General features: G+C 37.7%; 1 protein-coding gene across 4 annotated transcripts in view; it reads right to left on the bottom strand.

Moving 5' to 3' along the window:
- Nucleotides 1–4930: 4930 nt before the first annotated feature.
- Nucleotides 4931–23159, bottom strand: part of ACER3 (alkaline ceramidase 3) — a 165695-nt gene continuing 147466 nt past the window's right edge. For all 4 annotated transcript variants that reach the window (XM_024255600.3, XM_054524855.2, XM_054524856.2 and 1 more), the window contains 4 exons: nt 13446–13547; nt 11788–11892; nt 8806–8851; nt 4931–8315 (listed from right to left, as the gene is read on the bottom strand). In XM_024255600.3, coding sequence (XP_024111368.1) covers nt 8262–8315; nt 8806–8851; nt 11788–11892; nt 13446–13547 — 307 coding nt within the window. In that variant the 3' untranslated portion in view covers nt 4931–8261. The remainder of the gene's footprint in view (nt 8316–8805; nt 8852–11787; nt 11893–13445; nt 13548–23159) is intronic.

Raw genomic sequence — 23159 nt, 5'->3', positions numbered from 1 at the left:
TTTCTATTGTCCAGGCTGGAGTGCAGTTGATTTAAGCTCATTGCACCCTGGAACTCCTGGATTCAAGTGATCCTCCCACCTCAGCCTCCTGAGTAGCTGGAACTACAGGTGAGTGCCACCACACCTGGCTACTTAAATTTTTTTTGTAGAGATGGGGTCTCGTTGTGTTGCCCAGGCTGGTCTTGAACTCCTGGCCTCAAGCAGTCCTCCCACCTTGGTCTTCCAAAGTGTTGGGATTACAGGCATGAGCCACTGCGCCAGGACAACCAAATTCAAATTTGTAAGATGGCTTTCAAAGCCCTATGTGATGTCATTCCAGTCCATCTCTCCAGAAACTCACCTCTGGCTCCCTCTGCTGTAAAGGGCCTTTCCCCCACCTTCCTTAATACCTCTCATCCTTCAGTTCTTGGTGTAGATATTCATCTTCAGGGATGTCTTCCCTACTCCAACTCCCTCGTATTCCCTCATAGAACTCTCTATACCCTTCCTCATGACATTCATCCCAAATGTAATTGGCACAATTACTTTTGAGACACTAAGTGCCATGAGGGCAGGCATCTGTCTTATTTTTCACTGTACTCCTAGCACCTAAAACAGACCTTCCAGTTTATTGAATGGATGGCACATAGTAGGGCTCAATACATGGATCCCCCCATTTTCTGCTTTCTCATTTCCTTTGAGAATCAAGCCTTACTTTGGGACTAGGCCACCCTGTCAAGTGAGACAGGTTGTGTTTTCTCTGTCACCTAAGAAGACCCACTTGAGGTAGACTGCATTCCAGTCCAGGGCAAAAGAAAGAAAAAAAGAGCTGAAAAGGCCACCCCAGAACTGCACTAGAGAGAAGCCCAGAGTAAGTTCATAAAATTTGCTAAATCAAATGACAGATGCCTTTCTTAGGCAGGTGTGTACTGTTCAGGGTGAAATAAAGCCATCCAAACTCCTTTTCAGCCATTCCCTTCACAAAGCACAGCCCAAATGGCTTTGCACACTCATGTCTGTGTTTTGTCAGGTAAAGGTTCCTGTTTCGCCTCTTGCTAGCATCCATCTGTTCATCCAGGCAAGGCTGTCCCACCCTGACACACAAAGGAGGGACTAGCTGAAGAATCAACCATATGGTCAGCAATGACTAAAACCACCCACTCCAGCAGGCTTGGCTAAGAAAGCTAATATTTGAAAAGCTGTGGTTTGAGGAAGTAGGTGAGTTATGGGAAATTCTAATTTGTTTTATATCTTATAGATGGTACTTCAGTTAAAAGTTATAAACCACAGACACACATGGCTTATGCAGGACCATTTTTTCTGTTCCTGATCTGTCCCTCTTCATTGTGTGAAGCTGGATGGTTCATGTGTTTACTTCACAGCTCCTAAAGTTGAAGATGCTGAGTATTTAAAGATATAAATGTTTAATTAAAAAATTATTAGCTTTTAACCTTGTAACATACTCAGGTTTGGAGTAGAAAGGTACTGCAGTACAGTGTTAGGAGCCCAGTGACAAAGAATTCCCAGGATAATGACTGGATGTCATTTCCATGAAGAGGCTTGCTGCTGGCCTATACTGCCAGCTTAAGCAAACTGGGAAAAGATGTGTCCTCTGAGATGCAACCCTATCTTTGGCATGCTGAGCACAGGCTAGATTTCAGCCTCTCATTCACCCTCCTTCCTCTCTCAACTGGGTGCCTTTGTGTAGTACGTAAACTCTATAATTACACATGGTAGCCCTGCCTTTATATGAATGTATAGATTTTAAAAACATAAATCAGGGATGAAACACTACCAGTAGTCTTATTCAAAACAATATCATTTAATTTAATATTTTCACCTGTGAGAGGTAATGAATGCGGAAATATAGTCTCCATTATAGCAGACCGGAAAAAATACATTATCCTACTATTTTCTAGAAAAATGACTGTGGCATTAGCAAATCAAATGGAAAAAGTGAATAAGCAGACTGAGATTACCTGAAAATAGTTAGTTGCTAGTAAGATTCAGTACACAGTACAATGTATGTTTATTAAATAATCGCTACTAGAACAAACATCTGCAACAACTATGAAGTTAGGAAATGCTGTATTAGCTTGAACAGTTTATCTGTTGGTCACATTAATAAGTGACTCAGAAATATTACAAGTATGGAAATGCATGACAGTGAACAATGCCACATGAGTACATTAAGCAAAAATAGATAATGGCCCCTATATCTTAGACTTACTTATTCATTGGTATGAATAATTTAGCTCTAAAAAGAAAAATCCAAAAGAAGCCAAGACTAACTGTGGAAGGGACTTTGAACTTTTCCTTTTAGAAAGTTAAAAAAAAAGAAAAAAGTGTACATGACTACCACAGCTTGACAACTACCATGTGGCACATTTTATATGACATGAGAAAAAATGGTCAAAAGATCTCAACTTTCTGGAAGTCAACTCAAAAGCTGAGGGCAACTGGCATTTTTGGATTTTACAGTATAGAATGGAATTCCCTTTATATTGAAAACTAAATAATGGACCTGGCTCATAGTAATTTTTCTCAAAGGTTTAGGCACTTTGCAACAGGCTATTGCCAATCTAGAAAAACTGATGTGAAAAAATAATTCGGTCATGTAAATATTAAATACAAATCATGTGATTACATTCAACAAAGACATGAGATGTCTTAAATGAAAAACATATCTTAATTCTGACAAGTGCACACTAGAATCACCTTGCAGAGAAGTGCAGTTGGGCAGTACCACTGTACTGTACCACTGTACCACTTGCTGACAGTCTAGAGCAGGGGAGACAAACTCCCAAGCCAGAGAGTAAACATTTTAGGCTTTGCAGGCTACATACAGTTTCTGTTGCATATTCTTCTTTCTCTGTTTAAACGTTTTTAAAATTTAAAAACCAGCTGGGCGCAGTGGCTCACGCCTGTAATTCCAGGACTTTGGGAGGCCAAGGCAGGCGAATCACTTGAGATCAGGAGTTCAAGACCAGCCTGGCCAACCCAGCTCTACTAAAAATATAAAAATCAGCCAGGCATGGTGGCATTGTGGCATGTGCCTGTAGTCCCAGCTACTCGGGAGGCTGAGGCAGGAGAATCGCTTGAACCTTGGGAGGCGGAGGTTGCAGTGAGTTGAGATCCTGCCACTGCACTCCAGCGTGGGTGACAGAGAGAGACTCTGTCTCAAAAAAAAAAAAAAAAAAAAAAAAATATATATATATATATATATATATATAAAGAATAAAATAAAATAAAATAACCATTCCTACCTTGCAGGCCATACAACTGCAGCCTGGATTTGGCCCATGGGTTGTAGTTTACCAACCCCTGATCTAGACCCCTTTGATATTATGACACATTTTTATCATTTTCTTTTAGGCACAGGTGATCTCTGAATGAACGCTTATAGGGAACCCTATGTATATGCTTAAAGATTTCTCTAATAAATATAGTTGCTGCAACTTTAGAGTTAATTCTGCAAATTCAATTTAAAAGTGACGATTACAGATCTGGCATTGCCAGATGTTTCAGAAGCTTTATGACAATTTTGTGAATATTAAGTTACCAATGACTAAGTTCAGTTCAAGTATCAACACTACATTTTTAAAGCAATGAAGCAGGTCTTGTAAGGGTTGAAAAGGAACTGTATGCAGAGCACAGTGACCTGTGGCTGGTGCTATACTGACTGATGGCTGCTGAGCTAGAGTGGGGGAATTTTAGGTCACTTGCAGCCTGTAACTGAATTTCTTGATTTGCATTTTAGGGTTTTCTATTTAAAAAAAAATTCTTGTGACCAGTCTTCTACACTAGCTGCCTTTGAAATCAGGTAGTAATTAGCTGAATTTAATGATAAAATGAAGACCTTGAGAAATAATATTTGTTATTTAAAGTACATGAAAATGGGTGGTCAGTACCTGCTTAGCTTTCCTCTAAAATGGCTGAATGTGTATCACAGCAACGGAAATGTTGTAGCTAACAAACGACTTAAGTTCTTGAATGATCTGTCTTCTCCTTAGCTGCTCTGCTGGCCTATCAGAGAAGACTGTGCCTTGGTGAAACTTGTTGTCCCTTACAGTTTCCACTTTTCTTTCAGCAATGTCAAGGTTTCATACTCAAGGCAAAAGTTTATACTCCAAAGTCAGAGTTTTATCTTCAGTTTGAATTTCACATGTAGAAGTGTCCATACCTGGGTATATGAAGCTGACTGGGCTGATAATTTTGGAGAAATGGTGAAGTCCAGTGGAATGCTCCCAAGGACCTCAACAACACCAGCGGCTCCCCCATGTAGCAATTACGTAGTTAGATATTTTAACAAGTATTTCCTAATTTTTTCTTTTTTTTTGAGACAGGGTCTCACTCTGTTGCCCAGGCTGGCTGGAGTACAACAGTTAAAAGACAGTATTGAAAATTTCCAGTCAGCTGGGTCAAGATGACACGATTCCTTTTTTTCTTTTTTTTTTCTTTCATTTTGCAGCTCCTTCCATAAAGGGGTTTAACTACTTTAAATCAAATTTTAATCTTTTTTTTTTTGAGACACAGTCTCGCTCTGTTGCCCAGGCTGGAGTGCAGTGGCACAATCTTGGCTCACTGCAAGCTCCGCCTCCCAGGTTCACGCCATTCTCCTGCCTCAGCCTCCCGAGTAGCTGGGACTACAGGCGCCCGCCACCATGCCCGACTAATTTTTTGTATTTTTAGTAGAGACGGGGTTTCACTGTGTTAGCCAGGATGGTCTCGATCTCCTGACCTTGTGATCCGCCCACCTCGGCCTCCCAAAGTGCTGGGATTACAGGCGTGAGCCACCGCGCCTGGCCCATTATTTTTAAATAGTTAGAACATAGTGAATAAGCTATAATTGTAGACACTGAAAAACAAGACAAAGTGATCAAACTAATTATAGCACTGACAGGATGCAAAATGGAAGACAGAGGTAGATCTGCAAACAGCCACACAGGTGGAAATTCCAATTGTAAATGGTTCTCTTTGAAATGTCAGTTTTACATAAATGCTTATCCAGCAGCATGTCATAAACCACAGGGCCAAAACAATTTCTTGTCACGTAAACATGCAGTTGCTAGCTAAAACTCAAATTTAGCAACAAATAATTGTTTTCATAGGACTCATAAAATAACCTTAAATTGTTAGATGCTTTTAGGGCATTGGCTAATTTCAGAATTGGCTGGTATTACAACAGAACTTAATTTTTGCAGGCATTTAAAGATTTTCATGCATTATGTACCTGAAGGTTTTGTCTCTTAATTTTCTTTGAACCACACTTCTTCTCCTTATTATAAGAAAAACCCTCTTAGGGTAAGGGAAGCCCAAATTAACTGTCCTGAAATTTTGCATTATATTTAAACCACAATATTTGATTTACTTCTGTCAAACAAAATACTACTATTTGGGTTCTCATTTGTAGATTATTTAAAAACATGTTTTTCCTATTAATTATCAATGCATTTACTATCACAAAGATTAAAAAGATCACTTCAGGTGGTGGGGATGTTTCATGAAACACCATGGTGGGGAGTAGGTAGTGGGCAGGCAGAGTGACAATCAGCTTAACCTCCTTTCACCTAGCTGTTCTTTAGAAAAACAAAAATAAAAGTCAAATTGCTTTCAGTTTTCCAGAGTGAAAATGGAGGCACAAGAAGGATATTCAGATGTGCAAGCAAATTGCTTCTTTTACATCCTTATAAAGTATTTTCTTTTTTCTTTTCTTTCTTTCTTTTTTTTTTTTGAGATGGAGTCTCATTCTGCCACCATGCCCAGCCTCACAAAGTATTTTCTAAAATATAATTTGCTGTAGGGTTCACAGATGAGCACTTTTCACATTAGGTGATATGCAAACAAATCATTATTGGCTCAGCAGGAAACAGACTTTTTGTACACTGTAGTTAACATGAAGTTTTCCAATAAAACAAATGACAGTGGGAGGGGGTAGTGAGGAATCCAACCCTGTAATGTCCACCTAGAATCTGAGTAGGAAAAAAATAAAGCTATTGAAATAAAGATAATTTAGTAATATCCTGTAGGTCACCAGTGATTTCCATAAAATGCTGCACAGATACAAACTCTTGAGTGTGTTACTTAGTTGCTAAAAAGAGAGCCTTGTGTGAGGCACAGCTGACTTGGAACATTAAAGAGCCTGGCTTCCCTTTCTGCTTTCCATCCTCCCAACAGAAAAAAGGGTCTTCAAAGAATTGGCCAGTCTTACAGGTCACCTTGGGGTGTAGATGACTCTCCACTGTGGTGCTGGGCAATTTTATTGAACAGGTGGCCACTGGTGGTGATGGCTGAACCACTCATTAAACAAATTGCTCTAAATGGTCTCAGTATCAAGGTGTGCTTTCTATACCCTTAATCTGACTTTAATCCTGCAGAACCTCAGTCTTAACCATGTTTAACAGCATTGCCATGTACGATATGCCTTTATCCTACACTGTATATATACTCTTTATGCAGAAGTATATCTAACTGAAAAGTATAAAAATATAATGGTGGAAAACAAATGAATTAAAAAATGTATCATGGCTGATAGCCCAGGTAACTGCAGGTGAAATGTAGCCAGAAGTCAGAATCTTGGGGCAAAATCAAGTATAGTCTTATGGGCTGTGCCTTCAAATGGTTTAGTTTTATACCCTCTTAAGGCAGAACCAAAGTTCTCTTAATGTTTTGGCAAGTGTTTTTCTTCCTGGAGGATCATAAAAGTAGGTGGAAGAATCAGTCTAATGGCTTGTTGGCATGCTAAGGGAAAGATGTCAAGTTGACATCCTTGGATACTTGGTTAAAAACTAAGGCTAGTAGGTGAAGAAAAACAACAGAATAGTTTTTGGTTTTAAATTTGTACAAAGGCTACTTACTGAATACTGGAAAAAATGACAAAAGTGTTTTACCATCTTTGCATAAGAAAAAAATGATTTTCTTTTTGAAACTGTAGCTCAGGATTTAATCTTGAGTCATGTCATCATGTGGTAAAAACAATCTGGATTTTACAATAATTTATATAAAGCAAAAAAAGTCATAAAAATGCTAAATGATGCAGAGCTGCAAATATGATGATACATGAGCAGAGGGGTCAAATCAGATTTTTACTCCAGGCAGGTGTTAAGTTTGTGAAAAGTGATGCAATTTGTTATACATTCAAATGCAAATTAGAACTAGCTGCCTTACAATGAGATTTCACTGTCATTTCTTAGCACCCTAATTTTTGTGGGTTCTGTAGGTTTCAAGTAGCAGAAACTTACATCTATTTCATTCAGAAAATTAAGGAGCAGATATTTTAATACGCTTTATGTAAATAGGATTCTGATCATTTTAGCTTTAGTTAATGCAACACACTTCCCTGGGCACAACCATGACCTCTCTGAGAAGTGGAAAATACTGCATAATTTAAAAAATCAGAGTGTAATGACATTCCCTGACAACTTCAAATAAGTTATGTGAGGAGGATGAACTATGGGTAGTCTAGACCACCAGTCCTATTTGTCTAGCCGTAGAAACAGTGACAACTTAAAGATCTGCAAAGATCAGAGCAGAGCTGGCTGAAGGTGCAGCATTCTATACATGTCCTCATGGAGCTTCAGAAAGGTTATAAGATGACCCACTCATTCTGGTTGGCTGTGGCCATAGACAGACACCATAAATCCTGGGATGTGGTTAAGTACTGAACTGGGGGCAGGTCTGAGCTTGCTTATGATCCTCCGACTAGCCCTGGAACAGATAGTGAAGAACTACACAGAATCCCACAGCTAGCTCTCTCTCTTTCTCTCTCTTCTTTTACCTTTGAGAACCATCCATGAGATTAATACAATATTAATCAAATCTGACACAGCTGAGTGCTGACTCACAGCTAACTATCTGGATATGGGGTTTTGTTGGCTCTTAGCTGACTGCATTATTTAATCAAATATTAAGAAAGGTATAATTCACATGCAACCCTTGGCAAAAAGAAAAGAAGGTTAATTTCTTATAACCAGCACAAACTGTTAACCTGTTAAGAAAAGCCCAACTGGTTCAGCATTTGAGGCATACACACATCATCATCTCTGTTTCTTTATAAACTGGAGTGTGAAAGGAGGAGGGGGACAAATAAGATAAAGCCATGAGCTAAACACCCAGCAGGCCCCACTCCTTATTCTCTGTGTGGGTGGCAGCATTAGTCAGAAAGTCACTCCTCTGCTGTGATGGTCATGACATATTTGAACTTGTAGATCTTAAAGGATTTCCTTATTTATTCTGCCAGGTCTATGGTAGGTGCTTGTTTGTTTTCTTGGTGGAATGATTCATCAATGCTTCCTGAGAGGCTCAAACAGGATCACTGGCCAGATTCCAAAGAGAAACTGTTTGGGGACAAATTAGGACAAAATGAGAAAAGACAAAATTGTTCCATGTTATCCCTGAAAAAGAATGAGAAAGAATCCATGGGGCTATACATAGGTTTGCTAGTGATTGTCCTGGTATTAGCAGCCTGAGCACAGTTTATTCCTTCTAGACTTGGACCAGATATCAGAGAGTATTTTTATTGAGTTTATTTAAATTTATTAAGCTTTGACTTTGTCAAGCATGGAGCTGGGCATATAAATTATCTCTGATCTTTAAAACAACTCTGCAATGTAGTTATTAGCAGCTTAATTTTATTGTTGAAGAAACTAAGGCTTAAAGAGATTGTCCAAGAACATGCAGTAGTAAATGAAAGATTCAATGCCTTTGGTTCCAAAGCCTGTGTTTGCTCCACTACCTCTCCAAACTCCCCTTTCTTCTTTCACCTCCAGCCTATACTCCCAGTACCATACCCCCAACACACATACAGGGCCTAAGATGTGGACTTACCTTCACTTTTGGCCTATATCTCAGGTAAAGTGTTCTTGTATACAAACTGAAAGAAAAGTGGGAGGGGGAAAGCTTTTCAGATTCATTTTTAATTCATGCACACTGGCGTACTGACAAACATAACCATAGTGCTTCTGCATGTACAAAGCAAAAACAACATGAGTATATGCTTCATTTGTTCAGCAACTGTTTTTTTTGAGCATCTACTCAAAATGTTCAGTAAACCATGCTGTAAATGGATGTGCTGTAATCTAGGCTTTGTTGTTCCATTTTATAGAGCACAAGCAGAGTATATTTAGCATAATTCTTTTTTTTTTGAGATGGAGTCTTGCTCTGTCACCCAGGCTGGAGTGCAGTGGCGCAATCTCGGCTCACTGCAACCTCCACCTCCCACGTTCAAGCAATTCTCCTGCCTCAGCCTCCTGAGTAGCTGGGATTACAGGTGCCTGCCACCATGCCCAGCTAATTTTTGTATTTTTAGTAGAGACGGGGTTTCACCATGTTGGTCAGGCTGGTCTCGAACCCCTGACCTCGTGATCCACCCGCCTCGGCCTCCCAAAGTGCTGGGATTACAGGCGTGAGCCACCGCGCCCGGCCACATTTAGCATAATTCTTAAGGGCCATAGGACTTTCAAAATAGAAAATGAGCACTGACTTCAACTTAAGGTCATCAGCTACATTAACTCCAAACAAGAGAGTCACAACCTGTCCTTTGAAGCTATGAAGCCAGGCATTGACTTCTCCTCTCTAGCTATGAAAATCCTAGATGGTATCTTCTTCCAATAGAAGGCTGTTTCATCTACATTGAAACTCTGTTGTTTAGTGTAACCACTTTCATCAATAATCTCAGCTAGATCTTCTGGATAACTTGCTGCAGCTTCACCTTGCACTTTTATGTTACGGAGATGGCTTCTTTCCTTAAGCCTCATGAACCAGCCTCTGCTAGCTTCAAACTTTTCTTCTGCAGCTTCCTCACTTCTTTCAGCCTTCACAGAACTGAAGTGAGTTGGGGCCTTGATCTGGATTAGGCCTTGGCTTAAGGCAATGTTGCGGTTGGTCTGACCTTTTATCCAGACTACTAGAAATTTCTACACATCAGAAATAAGGCTGTGTCACTTTCTCATTATTCGTGTTTCTCTGGAGTAGCACTTTTAATTTCCTTCAAGAACTTTTCCTTTGCCTTCACAACTTGGCCAACTGTTTGGCACAAGAGGCCTACCTTTTGGCCTATCTCAGCTTTCAACATACGTTCCTCACTAGGCTTAATCGTTTCTAGCTTTTGGTTTAAAGTGAGAGATGTGTAACTCTTCCTTTCACTTGAACACCTAGAGGCCACTGTAGGGTTATTAATTGGTCTATTTTTAATTTTGCTTTCTCTTAGGGAATAGGGAGGCTGGAGGAGAAGGAAAGAGACTTGGGAATGGCCAATTGGTGGAGCAGTCAAAACATACATTTATTAAGTTCACCGTCTTATATGTGCATGGTTTGTGGTGCCTCAAAACAATTGCAATAGTAACATCAAAGATCACTGATCACAGGCCAGGCACCTTGGCTCACAACTGTAATCCCAGCACTTTGGGAGGCCGAGGTGGGATAATCACTTGAGGTCAGGAGTTTGAGACCAGCCTGACCAACATGGTGAAAGCCTGTCTCTACTAAAAGCACAAAAATTAGCCAGGTGTGATGGCACATTGCCTGTAATCCCAGCTACTTGGGAGGCTGAGGCAGGAGAATCACTTGAACCCAGGAGATGGAGGTTGCAGTGAGCCAAGATCGTGCCACTGCACTCCAGCTTGGGGGAGACTCTGTCTCCCCCCCCCCAAAAAAAAAGATCACTGATCACAGATCACCATAACAGATGTAATAATAATAATAAACTTTGAAATATTGTCAGAATTACAAAAATAAGACACAGAAACATGAAGTGAGCACATGCTGCTGGAAAAATGTCACCTATAAACTTGCTTAATGCAGGGCTGCCACAAACTTTCAACTTGTAAAAAACACAATACCTGAAAAGTACAAAAAAAAAGAAGAAGTTATGCATGCTTGTTTATTTTGAAATCAAGAAGTGTGATGTTTCATGTCTGCTCTTTTTCAAGATTGATCTGGCTACCTGTGGCCTTTTGTAGTTGCATATGAATGTAAGAATTATTTTTTCTATTTCTGTAAAAAAATGCCTTTGGAATTCTAAATGAGATTGCATTGGATCTGTAGATGGCTTTGGGTAGTATGAACATTTTAACAACTTTGTCTTTTAATCCATGAATACAGGATGTCTTTTCATTTGCATCTTGCTTAATTTCTTTTATGAATGTTTTGACCTAGTTAGAGGTCTGTTCTATTTCTTCACAACTCACTCCTGGTAGGTTCTGTTTCTAGGATATTGTCCATTTCTTCTAAGTCATCCAATTTGTTGGCATATAATTGTGGGATTCTTCTTATCTCTGTGGCAGCATTGTAATGTCTCTTCTTTTATTTCTGATTTTATTTATTTGAGTCTTCTCTCTCTTTTTTTGTTAATCTAGCTAAGGTTTGTCAATTCTGGTGATCTTTCAGTAACCCAACTCTTAGTTTCACAGATTTTTAAAAATTTTTCTATTTTGTTTATTTCTGCTCCATGTTATTTCTTTCCTTCTGCCAAATTTGGGCTTAGTTCTTTTCCTAGTTCTTTGAGGTGTAAAGTTTCATTGAGATCTCTCTTCCTTTTAAATGTGGCATTAATTTCTATGAACTTCTCTTAGTACTGCTTTTGCTGCATCTCATAAGTTTTGGTATGTTGTATTTTTGTTTTCACTTGTCTCAAGGTATTTTCTAATTTTTTGACTTCTTCTTTGACCCAATGGTTGTTCAAGAGTGTACTATTTAATTTTCATGTTTGTGAATTTTCTAGTGTTTAAAAAATATTTACATCCTATTTAAAGAGTAAAGAAAAAAAAAAACAAACTCTAGTACGAGGCTAAAAAGGTCGCTATTTCCTACCTGAAAAGGATGTGAAGATAGGAACCAAGGCCAGTTAAAATATGCCACCATGCATGAAATTGTGTGGTAATACCTATGATAGGTGGTACCTTCTTTCGAAAGTTCCTGTGTGGAGAGAGGGAGAAAATCACCATGTTAAATTTTTAAAATATTTAGCAACTAACGCTGATAGTCTTAGAGCATTTTGACATATCATCCTCAAAACAGCAGTTATTTAATTGCCTTAAGTTTCCTGTAGTCTGCCACATTGTTATCCAAAGTACATTCTGAGGAACAGTATTCAACAATGATAATTTATGGTCAATCTGTGTCATCTAAACCCTCAGCCACTTCTCTCTCTCATATCTTTTTGAAGCAAATCCCAGATACTATATCATTTTATTTCTAAATATTTAGTATGTATTTCTAAAATATGAAAACCTCCCTAAAACATAACCACATTTTCACACCTAAAGATAATAATAATACTCTCTTAATATCATAAAAGATTCAGTTACTGATTGAAGTTCCAAATTTCTCATACTTTATTTTTTTAAATAGTTGGTTTGAATCAGAATCCAAAAAAGGCCAACACGTTGTATCTGGTTGGCTATATCTAAGACTCTTAATCTATATGTTCCTCTTCCCTCTTTTTTCCTGCCTCTGCAATTTTTTTTTTTTTTTTTTGAGACGGAGTCTTGCTCTGTCGCCCAGGCTGGAGTACAGTAGCATGATCTCGGCTCACTGCAACCTCCGCCTCCACTGTTCAAGCGATTCTCCTGCCTCAGCCTCCCAAGTAGCTGGGATTACAGGCACATATCACCATACCCAGCTAATTTTTGTATTTTTAGTAGAGACAGGGTTTCACCATGTTGGCCAGGCTGGTCTTGAACTCCTGACCTCAAATGATCAGGAGTTCCCTCGGCCTCCCAGAGTGCTAAGATTACAGGCATGAGCCACCATGCCTGGCTGTGCCCCTGCAATTTATCTGTCGAAGAGACCAGGTCATTCATTCTGTAGATTTCTCACAGTCTGAATTTTGTTGATTGCCTTCCTGTAGTACTGTTCAGTACCTTCCTCTGTTCTCTGTTTATGCAAAATTGTTAGTTCACAGGATTTATAGTTGGAATGACCCACTTGTTTAACCTATTCAGCATGCTCATTTCATGGAAAAGAGGGCCAGAAAGACAGTGTTTTAATGATAGACTAGAATCCAGAGACCTAAGTCTAAGATTCAAACTCCTGTCAATATATGATTGCTGACAAGATGGTAAAAGGAACACTTGCTTTTTAAGAAAATAACATTAAGCATATGAAAGTGTATATTTATATACATATATTTCATATGCTTATTACAAATCAGTCTTCTTTATTCAATGAAACAGATCAGGCAGGTTTCAAAGGAATAGTCAACATTTGATTAACTATATAGTTCTGTGATGCCCACACACACAAAACCCAAACCCTACAGAGGTTATGAAATAGTCTCAGGTCCAAAATTTTAGGTAATTTAAACAGGTATTCCAATAATCTAACTTTATTATACTGTATATATCTTTTAAATGTCAACAATAGTAAAAATTCATTTCAGGGCACTACTATTTCTATATTTTTATAAAATTCTCTACTTAATAAAATGCTTCCAAAAATATTTCTGAAGGAATGAAAATATATCTTACCTCAGTGACTCACAAAATATGTTATCTATATTCCAAAATAAAAATCCCAATAAAAATATACCCAATGATGTATAACCCAGTCCTCTAAGCCATGGATAAACCCTGTGGGGGGAAAAAAGAAAAGCAAAATAAAATTTTCTCAAGTCATGTCACGATCAGAAATTGAAGCCATCACTTTCTTCCTTTTTTATAAAGGCTGGGATCTCACTATGTTGCCCAGGCTGGAGTACAGTGGCTATTCACAGGTGTGATCATTGTACATTCCAGCCTCGAATTCCTGTGCTCAAGGGTATCCTCCCATCTCAGTCTCCCAAATAGCTGGGAATATAGACATGTGCTACCACGCCTGGCTAGAAGACATCACTTTCATGAGAAGGAACAGTTTTTGTTTATAGTAAAAGCAGACCTATCAAATTTTCTAATAATTTGCCTACTATATGTAGCTAATAAAAGGTGCTGAGAAATAAGCCACCAGACTTTAATAAATGTATTGGGAAAGTACCTGATAACTTTTTTGGTCCCATGGAAAAGGCAGGGGGATAGTGGATTAGCTATCAATGTAGGTTGAATCATATGCTCCATGTAAGGCAATGTAGTTACACACACACATACACACACACACACACACATTCATTCATTAAATCACTTTATATATATGGAGTACTTACTGTGTACCAGGCATTGTTCTAAGCATTTGGGAAGGTAGGGGTCAATAGGTAAAGTTTTTGTTCTCAAAGAATTTACAGTATAGTTGGGGGAGGTAAACAATTAAATACATAATTATAATTGCTTTGAAGAAAAATAAGGCCTGATAAGGAGAGAGTGATATGGAGGTATTGTGGACGGGTGTCCATGCACACACATACCACATACAAAATGTTCAAAAAATCCCTGTGAGGCAGGTATTATTATTTTTACTTCACTGATGAGAAAATTGAAGCTTGGTGAGGTACTGAAAATAGTATCAGCTTACCTATGTTTTATAGCTTCAATGAGGTATAACTGACTTACATTTAAACTATTAAATATATTTAAAGTGTCTATCTGATCAGTACATCTGTATATACCCATGAAACCACCACCACAATCAAGATATCCACTACCTCCAAAAGCTCAATTTGCATTTTTTAGCATGCTATATAAATGGAATCATACCATATATACCCCTGATTATATAGCTTCTTTCATTTGACATAATTCTTTGAGATTCATCTATGTTACTATGTTATCAATACTTCATTTCCTTTTATTGTTGAGTAGGTACTCCATTGTATGGTCACAGCACAATTTGTTTCTCTGTCCAAATGCGGGTTTCCAGTTTTTGACTGTTACAAATAAAGCAGCTATGAACATTCACAAATAACACTTTATATAGACATATGTTTTCATTTTTCTTGGGTAAATAGGAGAAGAATGGCTGTATTGTATGGCAGGTGAATATTTAATTTTTCAAGATACTGCTACACTGTTTTCCTAAGTGACTGTACCATTTTACATTCCCACCAGGCATGTATAAGTGTTCCAGATGTTCCACATCTTCATCAGCACTTGGTTTGAAGTCAGTCTTTTTCATTTTAGCTGTTTTAGTAGGTATGTAGTGGTATCTCATTGTGGTTTTAATTTGCATTTCCCTAATGACTAATGTTTCTGAGCATCTTTCACGTAGTTATTTACTATCCATACATCTTCTTTGATACATTATTGTTTGCCTTCTTATTATTCAGTTTTAAGAATTCTTTCTATATTTTACATGTAGGTCCTTTGTTGGATATATATTTTGCAAGTAGTTTCTCCAAGTCTGTGGCTTGCCTTTTATTTTCTGAATACTATATTTTGAAGAACAAAAGTTTGAAATTTTGATGAAGTTCAGTTTGTCAATTTTTTTCTATAGTTTGTGCTTTTTATTAATAAATCTTTGCCGAACCAAAAATATCTCCTATATTTTCTTTTAGAAGTTCTATAATCTTAGTTTTTACATTTAGAGATACAGTTTACATTTGGAAATAGAACTCACTTCTATTAAATTTTTATATTGGTGTGAGGTTGAAATTCATTTTTTTTGCACAATTTGTTGAAAAGATTATCTTTCTCCACTGAATTACCCTGACATATTTGTTGAAAATCAGGTCAGTATGGGTGTGTGGGTCTATTTTTGGATGTTCTATTGATTTATATTTCATTATTACCACCAATACAACACTGTCTTAGTAGCAGCATAGAGTAAGTCAAGTCATGCAAGCCCTCTAACGTTGTTCCTTTTCAAAAACTGTTTTGGCTATTCGCAATCTTTTGCATGCCCATGTTAATGTCAGAATCAGTTTCTCCATTTTTACCAAAAAGCCTGCAGAACCTACAAATCAGGATTGGAGAACTGGCATCTTAACAATATTGAAGTTTCTAATCCATTAAATGGTGTATCTGTCTATTTGTCTAGCTCTTCAATTTCTCTCAACAAAAAAACTGTACAGTGTAGTTTTCAATGTACAGATCTTGCATATTTTGTTAAATTTAATCCTTAAACATTTAATATATTTTGATGTTATTGTAAATTATACTTTACAAAATCTTACTAATGGTTCACTGCTAGAACAGAGAAATATGATTTTGAATATGGACTAGAATCTTGTGACTCTGCTAAATTTCACTTATTGCTTCTAACAGCTTTTTTTTGAGATGGAGTCTTGCTCTGTTGCCAGGCTGGAGTACAGTGGCTCAATCTTGGCTCACTGCAACCTCTGCCTCCCAGGTTCAAGTGATTCTCCTGCCTCAGCCTCCCAAGTAGCTGGGACTACAGGCATGCGCCGCCATGCCCAGCTAATTTTTGTATTTTTAGTAGAGATGAGGTTTCACCATGTTGGCCAGGGTGGTCTCGATCTCTTGACCTCGTGATCCGCCTGCCTCGGCCTGCCAAAGTGCTGGGATTTCATGCATGAGCCACCGTGCCCGGCCCTCTAACGACTTTTTTTGTACATGTCCTGTGATATTTTCTATACATGATCATGTCATTTGCAAGTAAAATGTTGGGTAGGATTTCCACCAGTATAATGTTGAATAGAAGTAATTATATATTCTAGTTTTATTCTTGATTTTTAAAGGGATTAAAAAAAATACATGTCATGACTAGGTGTTTTATATGCTATAGAATTTATAGGTTAAGAAAGTTCCCTTCTATTACTAGTTTGTGAAGGGTTTTGTTTTGTTTTAGAACATAAATAGGTGTTGAATTTTACAGAATGCTTTAGTCTAAATCTTGGTATCATGTAATTTTTCTCCTTTTAATTTTTAATTTTAATTTTCTAAAGACTGGTCTGCCTCTGTTCTTTATTTAAATATGGTGAATGGCAATAATAAATTTTTCAATTTTTTTTTTTTTTTTACTTAACTGTAAGTATTGGCATATAAGTGAACGTAAAAGGTGATTAGTTTAAAAATGAACAGGAAAGCACAAACCTGGCAATGTATGGAAAAGGCATTATTAATACTGTTTGGTGAGGGTTCTCAAGAGAAGATGAGCTTAAAAGAGTCACAGTCTGGCTTCAGCTTTTCAGAGTTTATCATAGCCCCCATTTGGGGAAGGCAAGAATGAGTCCCAAGAAACATAGGCCTCAACACAGTGAAGGCTTCTGGCAGTGTGGGCCAGGTACTGAAATATGACAGGAATATGATCAGTGGGGGTAGGGTGCTATCTGTTTTCCGCTTCTAAACTTACTTACCATGGCCAATCTTCAGCTCTCAGGGGCAGTTCAAAGCAAAACTCTTCTGTGGGGTAAAATGAATGTCTTTGGTTATCCAGGTAGCAGGGTGGGAAGGGGAGAGCAAGAACATCAGCACATGGTCCATGCAAGGCTAAGGGGACTTACTACCCATATAGTATCAGGTGCAAGAGTATAGAATACAGAAGGCACTCAACATATGTCTCTCTGTATCTCTCTTTCTCTATCACACTGCTTTATTCTGGACTGCCTGCCTGTCTAGCATACAGCTGTCCTCTGAGAAATCCCTTTCCGTCACCTGCACCTTAGGAACTGCCTTCACCTCTCTCTTTCATTGGATCTCCTGTCTTGTATCCCACGCACTCGTCCTTTTTGTAGTACTCATTTTGGCGAAGCACATCTTTCAGTAGGTTCTTGAGCAATATTTAATGGGATGTAAGTTTTTCTGAGATCTTGGAATGTATGAAAATATATTTTTCTCTGTATTTTACTGATAGTTTGGCTGCCTGTAGAATTCTAGCTTAGAAATAATTTTCCTTTAGAAATTTGAAGGCATTGGTCTCCTAGTTTCAATGTTGCTTTGGCAAGCCCAAAGCCATTCTGATTCCTGATCCTTTCTATATATTCCTGCCTCTCAACTTATATACTTCTGGAATCCTTCCTTGTTCTAGAACTCTGAAACTGGCATAGGTCTATCTCCATCCATTGTGCTGGGTATCCAGTGGGCTCTTTCGGTCTAATAACTCATGCCCATCAATTATATAATGTTTTCTTGAATTATTTTGGTAATTGCCTCTCTTCCATTTTCTCTATTCTCTGCCTCTGTCTCCTTTTTGATGTTGGTTCCGTTCTATTCTGGCTCAACATTATCTATTCAGTAATATTTCTATTGAGTCTATTCTATCTGCCATGTCTTTTTTTTTTTTTGGTCCTATACTCAGAGTGGCTTCTTTAACTGTATCTTTTAAACACTTCAATTCAGCTTTTCATTTTATAATTTTTAAAAAAATTAGAAAGTCTTGCTTTGTTGCCTAGGCTAGAGTGCAGTGGTGTGATCATAGCTCACTGTAACCTCAAACTCCAGGGCTCAAGTAATCCTCCCACCTCAGCTTCTCGAGTAGTTAGGACTACAAGAGCATGCCACCATGCCAAACTAGTTATTATTATTATTATTATTATTTCTGGTAGAGACAGGGTCTCACAATGTTTCCTACTGGTCTCAAACTCCTGGCCTCAAATGATCCTCCCACCTTGGCCTCCCAAAGTGCTGGGATTATAGGTGTGAGCTACTACACTTGGCTCATATTTTTATATCCTTAAGATTTTTAAAATTCTCTGAATGTTCATTAAAAAAATACCATCCTATTTTTGATTCATAGGCACGGTATATCACTAGGAATATTAATTAATGATATTTATTGTTTATGAAGCTTTCTTCCTTCTGCGTAAGTTGGTTCTTCCTTCCCTTATTATTTGTTTTGGCCTGCATCTTTCATATTGGATTCATTCATCATGTGTGACACTGTCACCTCATTTTTAATAATCTAAAAAGGGAGACTAAAAAGGTGATCATAAAAGGTCTAAGCATGTGGTTGAGGTCTTTGGACTAGTAACCTTCACTGTAGGGCTATTTTGCTGGGACAGTTATTGAGGAAATCCTCAATATCAGTATTTTTAGGTCTTTTAGGCCGACCCTATTTCCTAAAAGAAGACTCTCATTTTTTTTTGCCTAGAGTTCTTTGCAGTCAGCACTCAGAATGTATAACGTCACTCAGTTTCCCTGATTTCAGTATGCTATTCACATGCTCAATTGTGCCTGGCAGAATTTAGTGTAGACACATTGTTTACCCTTTCCAGAGAATAAACCTTCAGACTTCTGTAATTACTCAATGCTATGAAGTGGATGAGGGGATCTGCTTTTAACCAGTTCTCCTTATTTTAGATTTCTCTTCTATCTCCTTTTCCAAACTGCCTGTTACTGCTAATGCCTAATACTTGAGAAAATTCTGTGATGTAAACTGAAGGTTCCTGGCTCAGAATTTGTCTTTCTTGGGCCTGTTAAGGCAGTTAGCAGTAGTCCATCTATGTTCCAGCTTCTAACATTTTATTGGGTCTCCTCCTTGTGGGCTTATTTCTTTTAAGTAAATTCCTTTGTTGTAGTTTTAGTGGAGTTTCAGAAGGGAGCAAAATTAGATACCTAGTGATCTTCAGTATTGTGTTTCTGTTTTACCTTTCATTAATTTCTGCCCTTTATTTCCATTCTTCATTTCTCTTCAGGTGTACTCTATTGATCTGTTTTCTAATTCTTAAAAAAATTTTTTTAAAGGGGCGATGCTAATCTCTGTATTGTTCGTTTTAGTATATGTGCTACCAAAGCGAGCTTTGTTTTCTAATTCTTGAAATTGAATGCTTAGTTATTTTTCAGCCTATTTCTAATGTAAACATCTAATGTTATAAATTTCCCTCAAAGAACCACTTTACCTATATCCTACTTAGATTTGTAGAATTTTCATTATGATTCCATTCTAAGGATTTTAAAATTTCCATTATGATTTCTTTTCTTACTCATGAGTATTTAGACATGTGGTTTTAGGTTTCCAAAAATGTGGGCCATTTTGACTAATTCTATTTTGTTTTGTTTAAACTAATTACACTGTAGTCAGAGGACACCTGTGCATGATACCAGTTTTTTTTTTTTTTTTTTTTTGAGACTGAGTCTTGCTCTCTCGCCCAGGTTGGAGTGCAGTGGTGCGATCTCAGCTCACTGTAACCTCTGCCTCCTGGGTTCACGCGATTCTCCTGCCTCAGCCTCCCAAGGAGCTGGGATTACAGGCACCCACAACCATGCCTGGCTAATTTTTGTATTTTTAGTAGAGACGGGGTTTCACCACATTGGCCAGGTTGGTCTCAAACTCCTGACCTCAAGTGATTCACCCACCTTAGCCTCCCAAAGTGCTGGGATTATAGGCGTGAGCCACCGTGCCTGGCCAATGATACCAGTTCTTTAAAGCAGGGGTCCCCAACCCCGGGGCCATGGACTGGTACTGGTCTGTGGCCTGTTAGGGACCAGGCTGCACAGAAGGTGAATGGTGGGCAATGAGCATTATTGCCTGAGCTCTGCCTCCTGTCAGATCAGTGGTGATGTTAGATTCTCATGGGAGCACGAACCTTATCATGAACTGCACATGCAAGGGATCTAGGTTGTGCACTCCTTATAAGAATCTAATGCCTGATGATCTGTCACTATCTCCCATCACCCTCAGATGGGACCATCTAGTTGCAGGAAAACAAGCTCAGGACTCCCACAGATTCTACATTATGATGAGTTGTAGAATTATTTCATTATATATTACAATGAAATAATAACAGAAATAACGTGCAGAATAAATATAATTCTCTTGAATCATCCCGAAACCATCCCCCAGCCGCAGTCCGTGGAAGAACTGTCTTTAATGAAACCAGTCCCTGCTGCCAAAATGGTTGGGGACTATTGCTTTAAAGTTTGTTGAACCTTGCTCTAAAGCTAATATCGAGTAGAATTAATAATTATTCTATGCATGCTTGAGAAAGGTGTACATATTTTAAATGTTAAGAGTACAAGATCATTTTCTTATTGTGTTACTCAAATTTTATCTATATCCGTATTTATATATTTTTTTGTTTGACTTAGTGTGTTAAAAGTATCTCAGCATTATGGAGCATTATCTATTTATCTTTGTAAATTCTGTCAATTTTTGCTTAAAAATTTCCATAGATGTTTAGAATTGCCATTTCTTTCTGGTAAATTGAATCTTATTACTAATCTAGCGAATGCATTTGTTTTAAATGATGCCTTAACTTTTTGTGGGTTATTAAAAGTTCTAGTCCAACTTTCTTTTGGATTCAGTTTTTAGAATCTTATTTACTCCTCCATGTTTCTGAAAGATATTATAAAGTCAATTACCATTTTTAGTGGTTAGGAAAAATGCTTATGTAAACATGAAAACTAATCATTGAATGTATTCTCTTCCCAAATAACAAGTTTCTTGACTTAGAAACTATGTAACTTTGATTATCCCCTTCCATTGTACATGTTATTTTGTCCATTTGTTCCACTTTGTATATTTTTATTTTCTCAAATGACACATTATTTTAAGTAGTCACAATATTTTGTTCAAATATTCCCATTGGTTTATCATTTTTTTCTCCTTTATTGTTCTTTCTTGCATCTCAGCTCTTCTGCCTAAAGAATATCTCTTAAAAAGTCTTTTAGTGAGGTGTATTGGCAAACTCTCTCCATTTTTGTTGTTTCAAATTGTCTTTATCTTACCCTTGTTCTTGAAAGATATTTGGGTATAGAATTCTAAGCTGATGGTTAATTTCTCTCAGTACTTTAAAGACAACAGTCCATATGTGTTTTGGCTTCCATGGTTGCTGTTGGTAAGTCTGCAGACCAACAGTTATTCCTTTGTTGGTAATATGTGTGTGTTTTTTTTTTAATCTGTGAATGCTTTTAAGATCTTTGTCTTTGAATTTCAGCATCTTCAGTATGCTTTTTCTACAGGTATCAATGAAGATTCAATTGTAGATAATAGTAACAACTAGATTGTAAACAGAAAAGAATTTAATACTTTCAATTTCAACAGAAATTCTGAATGAGCAAGTCATAGGCTTTTCAGGAATGACTGATGGACACAAACACAGAAAAATCTTGCCAAAGGAACTTTTTTTCTTTGTCACAATTAGGAATCTAGAGAATTGGGAAGCCTCTGGACCAACTTCTGCACCCAGCATCAAACTACCTTGGTATAATTCACAGATCAGGAAGCTGCCATCAGACCTGTTTGCACCAGTCATGATGCATACCCTAGATCCACACCAGTAAATGGATGCGTTACATACTACCACTTCTCTTCCCTCACTTAACTGGTTCTGAATTCAAGCCTCATGTTAATACATGTGATTGGCAGAACCTGAGTGTTATTTGGAATCTTACCTGCAAAGAAAATATGGGAAATAAAGCTTTTAACCTTTTGGCATCTGTAGTACTGGAAGGCACACTAGAAGGAGGTTGGAACCATGCTAATCTATCACATCTGCCACACCTGAAAAAGATTTCCATTTATTTGTCTTGCTTGGAATTTGTTTTTGAAGCCAAGGAATCATGTCCTTTGTCAGTTCTAGAGAATTCTCATCTATTATCTCTTTGAATACCTCTTCTTTCCCAATTTTTGCTATTCTCTCATTTTGGAAACGCAATTAAATGTTATTTCTCTGTGATGTTATCGGGCTTATTTCTTCAGGTTATCTTCCAGTTCACTAATTCTAACTTCAGCTGTGTTAGTGTATTTTTTACTTATCAATTTTTTTATTTCAATGATTTTATTTTCTTTTTCTTTTCTTTTTTCTTTTTTTTTGAGATGGAGTCTCATTCTATCACCCAGACTAGAGTGCAGTGGCGTGACCTTGGCTTACTGCAACCTCCACCTCCCAGGCTCAAGTGATTCTCCTGCCTCAGCCTTCCAAGTAGCTGGGATTACAGGCACCCACCACCACGCCTGGCTAATATTTGCATTTTTAGTACAGACGGGGTTTTACCATGTTGGCCAGGCTGGTCTCGAACTCCTGACCTCAAGTGATCTGCCTGCCTTGGCCTCCCAAAGTGTTGGGATTAAAGGCCTGAGCCACCGCACCTGGCTGATTTTATTTTTAATATCAGAAGTTCTTTGATTCTCTTTCATATCTTGATTTTCATTTTTGATAATCTCCTCTGCCTTGGTCTCATTTTCGATTTCTCTTTTATTTTATTAAATATTTTCTAAATTGATACTTTGTATTTCAGCATCTGATTTGAGGGAGGTTATTTGTTTTTCCTGACTTTTGTTTATGGTGGCTTATTCCTTCCCGTGGTTTTAGAATTATTGATTATGTACACGTTTGATCTCCATCTACAGAAATCCAGAGGGGCCTCCATTAAGAATACATTTCTTTACAAATTCTTAGGGGAGTCATTTTTCCTACC

The sequence above is a fragment of the Pongo abelii genome, chromosome 9, assembly GCF_028885655.2.
Source record: "Pongo abelii isolate AG06213 chromosome 9, NHGRI_mPonAbe1-v2.0_pri, whole genome shotgun sequence".
NCBI classification, from domain to species: domain Eukaryota; kingdom Metazoa; phylum Chordata; class Mammalia; order Primates; family Hominidae; genus Pongo; species Pongo abelii.
Note: the sequence above shows the minus strand (reverse complement) of the source record. Positions and strands in the feature narration are given on the sequence as shown.